This window comes from Phaseolus vulgaris, chromosome 2 (assembly GCF_000499845.2).
Source record: "Phaseolus vulgaris cultivar G19833 chromosome 2, P. vulgaris v2.0, whole genome shotgun sequence".
Classification (NCBI taxonomy): domain Eukaryota; kingdom Viridiplantae; phylum Streptophyta; class Magnoliopsida; order Fabales; family Fabaceae; genus Phaseolus; species Phaseolus vulgaris.
Window position 1 is genome coordinate 804,819 of NC_023758.2, and position 11,176 is coordinate 815,994.

The window sequence follows — 11,176 nt, forward strand, 5'->3', positions numbered from 1 at the left end:
ATAGTAAAACACTATAAAAGATTTTGTAAACATAACTCGTTTAAACATAAAATAATGAGATGACATATTTATTTAATTTATGAATATTTTTTTTATATTATTATATGATGATAATATAATTGTTAATGATGGTTGTTGTATAAAAACGGTTCATATGGTTGAGGTTTGCACCCACTTATATTCAATGAAAGGCTCTAATATCTAGTCGATGTGGATCTCCAACAGTTGTTTTAACTATTAAAGTATATTTTTTAAATGGATGTTTTAATTATTTAAATACTTATTTGAATGAGTGTGTAATACCTTTATATCGGATTGTTTTTATATGTGTTTATATATTATATATATATATATATATTTTTTTTTTTATGATTTTGAGATATTTATTTCATTTCTAAATTTTTATGTCTTTCGAATTGTTTTTAAAATTATCAAAAACAATTTAATCGATTTAAAAATAATATATTCAATTAAATGATAAAATAAATTAGTGTTTGTGAATAAAATTTATAAAATATATTAAATTAAAAAATTGTTACTCATTGATAATAGTTACAGTTATTTTAATTATCTATAGGCGTTAATAAGGTAAATATTAGTATATGTGTTAATAAGGTAATTATAGGTATAATGGTATTCAACCAGCTAATACATGATAGTTAGTAATTTTTATTTGAAATTTTTTAGAATTAAGGAATTAAATTAAAATTATGAGTAAAAACACGTTAACAATTGAAATTTTATTTCTATTTTAATTTTATAGATTTATGATTTTTTTTTATTTAATTTTATAGAATTAAGTTATTTTTTAAAGATGCTAAATTTTTAAAAATTTATACTTTGTTGTACAATTTATTATGATTTATTTTTAGGAAGACTAATTTTATTTGTTCAAAAAATTTATGATGCAATTTTATTTGAATTACACTTTAAATCGGTAATCTTATTTCTAATATTTAAAAATAAATAAATAGTATTATTTAAAATTTAATATATATATATATATATATATATATATATATATATATATATATATATAAAGTACCCATAAGTTTAAAATAATTCATAAATATTTTTTATGCATATACTTAACAAGTAACAGAACAATTTTTTTTTATAGGATGTAATAGACTTCACTTCAACTTGTTGTCATCCTAACATTGAGATGTTCAAAATTAAAATATTTAGACTAACAGATAATTAATTATCATGAGTAATTAATCAACTATGGTGAATGAATAATTTATTATTTAGACATTTTTCGAATAGCATGTGCCCTAGATAATCTATTATTTAAAGGATTGTAAAATCTTTGTTTGTCTTTTCAACTATATAATAATAGCTAATATAAGATACACTTCTTTGGCTACAATGTTTAGTTGTGTGATCAATTTCAAACTCGTCACCGCATGTTCCAAATCACTTAATGTGTTGTTTTAATTTAGTTTAAATTTACTTATTCACTTCTTGCTTGCCGTCAAACAACTTTAATTAATGTGAAAAACATTGTAAAGGTGATTTATTTTATAAATGAGACGATTGTATTATAAAGATTTTGATTTTTTAATTTTTTTAAAATAAACCACAATAATTTTATGATCAAAATATAATATTTTGAATGTAACAGTAATTTATTAAATATAACATTTAATACACGTATAAATATCTTCTCTCTATTTTCGGTCTTCTACTTGTTCTTCTAATAATTTTTATCGTATTAACTAATATTGGTAATACGATCTAAATGGAGAGACAAATAAAAAGATACAAAGTAAATAGAAATAATTTTAATCTGATGACATCAAAATAAATTTACTCAAAGAGACACCAAAAAAAATGTAGTCCTGTAATACATTTTAGTGTTGAATTTTTTAAACACGTCCTTACTATTTAGATCTAACATTTTTTTCCCGTAGCTGTGAAATTATTCTTTTCCTTTACACGAGTTGCGTTGGAACCTTATAAAGATGGCGAATCCAATTTGAAAACAAAGAAAACCTCTGAATTCTCAAAGGAAAGGGAACAGCAGGGAACACATTTACACACCTCGATGGATGCATCAGAACCTAACTGGTTTTCGGATTTCGTAACCATTTCTTTCATCATTATTCTCTGTCATCAAACATGATGATTTATAACAATTTTATTCTTATTCTTGTTACTTATTTTGTTTTATTTCAGCTGTTGCAGGAAACGGAGGATTGCAACTTGTTCCGACAATGTCAGCTGGAGATTGAAGACGATGAAGAGTTACTTTCCCTTGAGATAGCAAGTGCCCTGGAAAACTTTCCGCCGCCGCAGCATCAGCAACCTTTCTCTTCGGAGAGTCACACATCGTATTCGGAAACCAGTAATTTGGTCAGGCCCGCCAAGCAGCTCAAAACGAATTTGTCCAGTTGGAACTCATCCCCCATCACCGACAAACACTTTTCACCCAATATTTCCTCGTCTACCTCTTCTTCTCCAACCTCCCAGATTATGCTTCCGGTTGAGAACACTCAACTTCATGGGATTGTTTCTGCTGTCCTGAGTCCGCAACAGAACAAAGGTGTTTCAGTTTCACCCCCAGAGACCCGAAAAAGATCATCAGAAAACCCGAACTACGAAACTAAAAGCCCCAAAAGCCAAGGGAGCTTCAAGACTTCCGGTCATGGTGGGGATCACATCATCGCGGAGAGGAAACGGAGAGAGAAACTGAGCCAGAGCTTAATTGCTCTAGCTGCTCTTATTCCAGGCTTAAAGAAGGTACTGTTCACTATAAGCTAGTGATTCATATTGATTTCCAAAGGCAAAGGAATGATCCATTATTAATATTATTTACTATAAAACATTATTTAACCTAAAAATTAGGTCAAGTTGTTTTTAGTTAAATATTGTCAACACAGAAAACCCCATTGAAGATGGTAGTATAATTGTTGCAAGAAATTACTCGTTAGTTACAAATGTATTCTGTAAACATTAAATAAAAATTAAAAATGTAAAATTTATACTGACATATACTTAATTTTCTAAGCAGAATTAAAATTATAATGTTCATTTTATTTTAAAATGATTAATCGATTTATATATGAATATTGTAGCTTTAGTATTTAAAAAATTAAATCGATTTATATATGAATATTAATTTATTTTTAAATGCTTATATATACAGTTAACACAGTATTTGTTCCTTTTTACCTTTTTCTACATAAATTATTACTACTTTATCTTTTAAGTTTTATGACTATTTTTTAAAATTCAATTAATTACCACGACAAAGAAAATATTTACAGAACAAAAAAAAAACTAATTTATCATATTTTTCATAAATTTTTTATCATATTTTTTTATAATTTAATCATATATTTCATTTTAATAGTTATTATATAATATTTATTTTTTATTATTATCATAAGAAAAAAGCCAACACGTAGTTTAAAAATAGTGATTATAACACTAATTTATAAATATATTTCCATTTAACCGTGTAAAAAAATTTAAACATTTATAAGATCTTTTCAACCAATATATTAAGAGACTTTATGAAAATAATTTACAGCATTTATAATTTTTTGATAAATACATTTCAATTAATTAAAAATATTTTGGAAAAAAAAGAATGTCTTATATAGTTTTCTAATAAAATGTCTTATAAATAAGAATGAAGGAAGTTATTGATATACTTGAGTTTTGGGTGTAGGAATCAAGTAATTTATGTTCTGTTTAGGTAAAAAGGAGAGAAATACAGGGAAATAACAAGAAAAAGTGGAAAAAGTATTTCATTTATTATTAATTACTTTTTTATTGCTTAATATTGATATTATTATTTTAATTATTTATTACCATATAAAAACTAAACATATATAAGATTATAAATGTTTATGATCATAAAAAAAACACTTATTTTTCTTTCATTTTAACAGAAAATCTCCTAGTCATTTTTTTTTATATTTCTTTCTTTTTGGGTAAAAAGTTTGAGATAGGACCTACCTCCTTATTTATTCATTATCTGCCTCGTGTGTTTATATTTAAATATCCATATAATTTTCTTTATATTTGAGTATAGAGAAAATATTAGTTGAAGAAATTTAATCATATTTGACTATTCAATCAATAAATCAATAAATCACTACTACTAATAGACTAATTTTAGAATAAAAAATAATTATTTACTATAATAAATAAATTAAAATCATTTTAGAAACTAAATAAATTTTTGGTTTCTAAATTATTTTATATTATTGTTAAATAGTTTCTAAAATGCATGATAAAAAATTGGTAGTAAAAACATTGGTTGTTAATTAGATATGAATTTAGAAACCATTTAACAATAATAGGTATTAATTTAGAAATCAAAATTTTTTTTGTCTCTAATTTAGTCACTATAGCAACTAATTATTATTATTTTTTCTAAAATTAGTTTCTATTTCATGATTTTCTGTGAATTGTTTTGGTCTTGAAATAATGATAACTAATTTTCTAAAAAAAATATAAAATTTATGGTGTTATTCCTCATTATTTTTAATTTTTTTTTTTAATTAAAAAAATGTATTTTTAATTTTCATTTTCATCAATTGTGATGGATCATATGTATTTGTCCGTCCCATAAGTACAAGACATTAATTTGAATTGTAAAGTGCAAGTAAGAAGTTTCATTGAAAGATAAGTTAAATATTGATGGGGTGAAGTTGTAGTAGTATGTGAAGAAAAGGTTGTTAATTGGGTAGTGTGAATGAACAGATGGACAAGGCTTCAGTGCTGGGAGACGCTATCAGGTACGTGAAAGAGCTCCAAGAGCGTCAGAAAACTCTTGAGGAGAACAAGAACAGAGACGACGTGGGGTCTGTGGTGATGGTGAACAAGGCACGGCTGAGCTACCGCGACGGGTGTGGTAGGGCAAGCCTCCCTCGCGTGGAAGCACGAGTGTCAGAGAAGGATGTGCTCCTTCGCATCCACTGCCAAAAACAAAAAGGTCTTCTGCTCAAAATACTTGTGGAGATTCAAAACCTTCATCTCTTCGTTGTAAATAGCAGTGTCCTATCTTTTGGGGACTCCATTATCGACATCACCATTGTTGCTCAGGTAAAGAAAAGTAAATGCTGGTTGTTGTTGTTGTTGTTAATAATTTACAGTGATAAGTGACGACCATTTTTGCAGATGGGGACGGATTACAAGTTGACGATAAATGAGCTTGTAAAGAACCTACGCAGGGCCACTTTGAAATCCATGTCATAACATTAACATGTGGTGCATGAACATGTGGCGGAGGGGTCGGTGATAATATTAATAATACATCGGTGCACGGTTGCCCAAAAAATTATTGAAACTCAGATGCTGGTTTCTGTGCGCCTCTTTTATTTATTTCAAAAGGACAAAAATTATATGTAACTTTTTATATTATTTTTTTTTTGGTGTTTTAATTAAAATTGATTATTTTTTTAAAAATAATCGAATGTAGTACAAGCAATATTAAAGAATTAGGTTTTGCTATTAAACACTTTAGCCCCGCATATTTGACGTGAGAATATATGGGGAGCGTTGGAAAGGGTAGACAAATTTATTCCCTGTTGGCATAATTATTGCTCATCATGTAACTAATACAACAATTTTACCTAGATGTGTACGTTAATCATAAAAGAAATTGTTTGGGCATACTCACGTGTTACATTCAACATCTTGAATTTAAAATCCTAATTTCGAATAAGAAAGAGATTCTTAAAAGTAAAAAATATATTTATTTATATAATTAAATTACTTTTTTTAAATTGCAAAAAAAAAAAGATTGCTACTAAGAAAAAATTGTGCAGGTGGGCAATTCAGCCGAGGGACACACAGTGTGCCCTATGTGGGTTTAAGGAGGAAGCAATTTCTTACCTTTATATGACTCGTCACATCTCTAATGCGGTGTGGAACATGTATAATAAGTGGCTTATGGTAAGTTCAGTAAATCATAATTCTATATTTGAACATTTTGACTAGTTTTATTACCTTTGTTTCAATAAAGAAGGAAACAAAATCTGGAAAGGTTTGTGGATATCCGTCATTTAGTATAAGAACGGGATAATGTTTAATCGACAAAGTGGGCACAAAGAAAATTAAATCTTTGGCACAAGTTCAATCCTGAGCTTGGATGAAAAATAAGATCCTAAAGGTAAATATATCGTATTTCAACTAGGTTCAATGCCTGATAATATATGTATGAATTTGGCAACCAAATAACTCTTTTCATACCTATAGTCGTGTATGTGCATATGTTATATGTTGTTTAGTTTCTAATTTTATCTAATATACACCAAGTCCCCTCAGTGTTGTGTATATATGGTGTTGTTGTGTGTTTCTAACGATAAGTATCAATCACATGTTGGGTTATAACATGGGCGTATTAGAAGTGGGGTCTTCTCCTTGGTTAAATATGTGAGGTTTTTACTGCATGATCTGGCGCATAGCAGTTGCAACCTCGTTTGCAATTTATTCACAGTATATAGGTTGTATCAACTTCATTAGGGAGGGTGGAGTGACTTTTTGTTTTGGTTGTAATTTGATGTCTTATGTTCTTACTCTATTGGTGATGGTTTATGTGGGCGTGGGTGGAGTCTTGATAGTCTAATTATCTATTGTATTAAAAAAAAATAATTAGATTTATCGACCAACTTTTATTCATGGATCTAAATTTGTAGGTGAATTCAGTATTAACTATGAATATTATCCACAAATTTAAATATGTAGGTAAACTCAGGATTATCTATGAAATATTATTTACGAATATAAATTTGTAGGTAAATTTAGCATTATCTAAAAATTATTATCTACGGATCTCTATCCGTAAGTAAATTTTACATTATCCACAAATTTTACCCACAAATCTATATCAATTCAATATTATTATTAATATAAATATTTTTATTAACATTATTAATAATATTAATATTAATATTTATATTATTATTATAAATATTAACAATATTAAGAATATAAATAATTTTAATAATATGAGTAATAATTATATGCATATTATTAATAATATAATTAATTATAAATAATTATAATTAATAATCATAACTAATAATCATAAATAATAATAGTAAATAGTAATTATAAATAATGATTGTAAATAATAAGAAAAGATAAAAGGAATAATGAAAAAAATTAAAAAAAGATACTTTCGGATTTATCCAGGGACTAAAGTTGATGGATATTACATACGAACTCAAGTTTATGGGTATTACTTACAAATCTCAGTTGGTAGGAAATAGCTACACACTGAATTTGGTGATATTACTATGGACTAAAGTTACTGAGTATGCCTAGGAATTGAAGTTGATAAATATTGTTTACAAACTAGAATTGATAGATATCCATACTATTAATATTATAAAATTAATAATATTAATATTAGGACTATTTATAATATTAATAATAATACTATAATAATATTAGTATTATAAATAATATTATTATAATTATTAATTTAAATAATATTAATAATCATAATAATAAGTATAATAATATTTATATATGATAATAAAATTTATTTGGTGTAATAATTAGGGTTTTTTTTTTTTGTTATTGAAGAGACCTGCATTATATATAAATATAATTGTAATAAGTCATCGGCCATAACCCAATTCTAAATACTTTCTTCTGATTTTCATATTTAAGACTCACCTGAAATCATGATTTAGACATTTCTAAACTTCTCATTATGAATTTCACATGATATAGAAGATTTCTTCAACCGCACATTTTTTTTATTAATTTTCAACGAGCACGTATTTAATTATAGCTCAAAAATTTTAAAATCTAGTCTAGTTGTGTTCATTTCTTTATATCTTCATGTATTCTGTAATTGAATCAAGATCTGATAAAAGATTTGCAGTTAAGTACAGACAAACTGGGACTAAATCTGAAGTCTTCATTGCACGATGTTTGAAACTATGTATTATTGGTTTACCAAAAACAAAAGAACATGTATGGACTAAATATAAAGATTCCTTTATATGCAAGAGAGAAGCTTGCACACAGAATCTTAAATAGATATATAATTCAATATCTAATTTTTCCAGTCTGTGAAAACAGTTGGGTTGAAGCATGCAGTTGGATTGCGCAATTCATTTATATGAAAATGTTCTTTGTAATCTTCTAGATATGGATCGAAAAATAAAGTATAATTTTTTGCAAGTTTATTATAAAGACTATGCTAACAAGTGTCATATTAAAATTTTGATAAATAATTTATAAATAAAATTATGCGATTAAGTTGTTTCGAAGAACTTAAGTATGATTTTTTTAATTGAAGATACTTTTAATTCATCAGTTAGGATACTAATTATAATCTTTTCCTAAATTATTTTATCCCTAAATAAAATATTGGTACTATATTGTGCAAAGCTAACAATAATAATATTTTTCTAACATTTAAATTAAAATATGTAAAACATCAACAATGATGCATTTATAAACACACCAGAAAAATTATTTTTAATGGAGTTATATTTCAGTGATTTTAACTTCTGTTAAGTGCATTTTTTTTAATATTTAGCGTCGTTGACAAAGTTTATTTTTTTCACTAAAAGATCCAATGTTATTAACAAATTACTGTGATTTTAAGTAGTTTCTGAAAAATCAATTATCTTATGATGGTTTTGTAAATCCTATTACTTTTAGAGTTTTTTTTTAACTTTGATATTTTCAGGGGTTTTCCAAATCCCAGTTTTTTCCAGGAGTTTTCCAAACCCTCATTAGTTTCAAGGGTTTTCCAAAACCCCATTCTTTCTAGGAGTTTTCCAAACCCGTATTATTTCAAACTCATGTTACTTTTTTTCTAAATGGGTTGTGATTTTTTAATAGGTTATGTTTTTTAAAATGCTGATATAAATAATTTCTTAAAATAAATTAAAAATATTTTATCTAATATAAATGAAATAATTTTATCAAAAATTCATCTACCAAATTAAATATTTTATCAGACAAGCGATTAGCATTATCCTTTTGTGTGAGAGCATATGTTTAGTGCCCATGAAATGCTATAAGTATAAACGGAAGACTAAAATGTAGGTCAATAATGCACATTTAGCTTCGTCTCAAACTCAATATTGTCCTTTAGCTGTGTTACTAACTAACCAAATCATAGTTGCTGATCGTTGAATAAATGGTTGTAGTTGATGATCTAAATAATGATGATCATACTTTCAATTATCATTTCTTTTTTGCTTTCCTACTCCTATTTTACAATCAATAATATGATTATTTTATTTTATTTATTTGACATATTTTGTTAATTTTTTTAATATTTAATTAATATAAATAAATAAATAAATTTAAATAAAACAATAGTATTATTGGTTATGAAGTGAAAGTTTGAAAAATAATAATGTCAAACTGTCATCATCTTTCTAGAGAAGGAAAAAAAATTGAATGATGAGAGTGTGACATTTTGTTTTATTCAGAGTGATGATAGTTTTGACACTTATTTTTTTACACCCCACTTGACATTATTAAATAGTCGGTTATATTTTACAATTTTCATCAAAACCAAGTTAAGAATTTATGAAAAAAATAAAATAAAAGGATTAAATAGAAGATTTTAATAGACATGAAAATGAATTTTAAATATCACTTAGTCTTACAAAATGGCGAGAATTTAATCTAGTTTATGTAATCTTTGATAATTAGGAGATGTTTGAAAAAAAATGCATAGAAGAGAGAAAAGAGAGTTGAGATTCATTCGTCAGTAGGCTTACGCGGACGATCCTCCAATTCTTGTTTGAAAGTGATATACGAAAAAAAACAACGTGTAAGCGTAGAATGGAAAGTTCTGAAAGGCAACGAGTGAATAAAAAAAGTATGATACTATCATTATGTAGTACCTAGGTTAACAAATAATCATAAAATTAAGGAAGAAAAGTGATAGTGGTGTTTAAAAATAATAAACATAATTGAAGAAAGGCATGTTGTTATATTTTAATTTGAGCATTTTCCTTCCGGTTTGATGGGAGAGGGAATGACCAAAGGGTTGGTACGCCACATTATCCACACACACAACCTATGATTTTAAACAATACGTGAGTTTAATAATTATAAATGTTATAGTATCATTAAACGACTTTCTTCCTTACTTTCATTCTTCTATCTTTATTTTTCATTCTTCTTTCTTTATTTTTCATTCTTCTTTCTTTATTTCATAAAGAGAGGTATTCTGACGTTCAAGTGAGATATTGGTATTTAGTGTTTGGTGTAATTAATGTGTAATGATGATGTATATTTTTCTCAAAACTCATGACTATTTATATGATTATCATAGATCATTTGTTATTAGGTCAAATTAGAACTTTGGATTGTAATTAAGAGCGTATTACTTAATGTTTAATCACTGTCTGGTGTGGTTAACTTTTTGATTGGACTTAGTAAATTTGGTCTTGTTGGTCTGCACTAACTAGATATTGAGATCTCTATCTGTCATCCGATACCGATACAATAAAATAATAAATTAGGTTTTGTATAACTAGAACAAACTAAATAATTATGACAAGAATAATAAAAAGTCCCTTAAGAAACATAGACAATGTTAAGTGATTTCATAGGGATTTGTATCTTGCATCTGTTATCTCTAGTTTGGACAATTTTGTTAAATAGTGTATAGACTAATTAAATGGTGATATTTGTATATGTGTTGGGACACCTGTAAACTATTCTTCTTTTAATTTATTTTATTCTTTACTAAAAAAAATACATACTACAAAGTATTGCAACACAAACTTATTTTATTTAACAAAATTTGTATTTTTTTCAATAAAAAATTCGTATATTTACATACATTTTTTAATTTAACAAAATTTTAAATTATCTTTAAAAAAATTCAAAAGATAAGTCAGTTTTTAATATACAACTTTAATTTCAAGTTATGAATTAAAACACAACTTTCGTATAATTAAATAAATTATCCATGAAACTATGTTTCAAAATACAAAACGTGGTTATATCATTTAAAAAATAAAAGTACTTTTTATTTATTTTTTAGAATTTCCCTAATATCTAAGAAACATTTTAAAAATATGATTAGATACATTTTTATATTTATGTTATTTTTTGGATTAATTATGAGTTTATATTATTTATTTTTATAACGTGACATTTGTTGTGGGAGAATCCTCCCATGCTTCTCAGATAATATGACAGTAAAACCTTGAAATTTGTTTGT

The 11,176-nt window shown here is 25.8% G+C and overlaps 1 protein-coding gene across 2 annotated transcripts; it reads left to right on the forward strand.

The window, feature by feature from the left end:
* The first annotated feature begins 1,921 nt into the window (after positions 1-1,921).
* Positions 1,922-5,384, forward strand: LOC137809578 (transcription factor bHLH18-like). 2 transcript variants are annotated; one of them, XM_068610691.1, is made up of 4 exons: positions 1,922-2,086; positions 2,191-2,745; positions 4,720-5,061; positions 5,137-5,384. In XM_068610691.1, exons 1-4 carry the CDS (start codon positions 2,051-2,053, stop codon positions 5,212-5,214), a joined length of 1,011 nt encoding a protein of 336 aa, XP_068466792.1. In that variant the 5' UTR covers positions 1,922-2,050; the 3' UTR covers positions 5,215-5,384. The 2 variants fall into 2 exon arrangements, with proteins under 2 accessions (XP_068466792.1, XP_068466791.1); XM_068610690.1 differs by having other exon boundaries at positions 1,923-2,086; positions 2,182-2,745.
* The last annotated feature ends 5,792 nt before the right edge of the window (positions 5,385-11,176 follow it).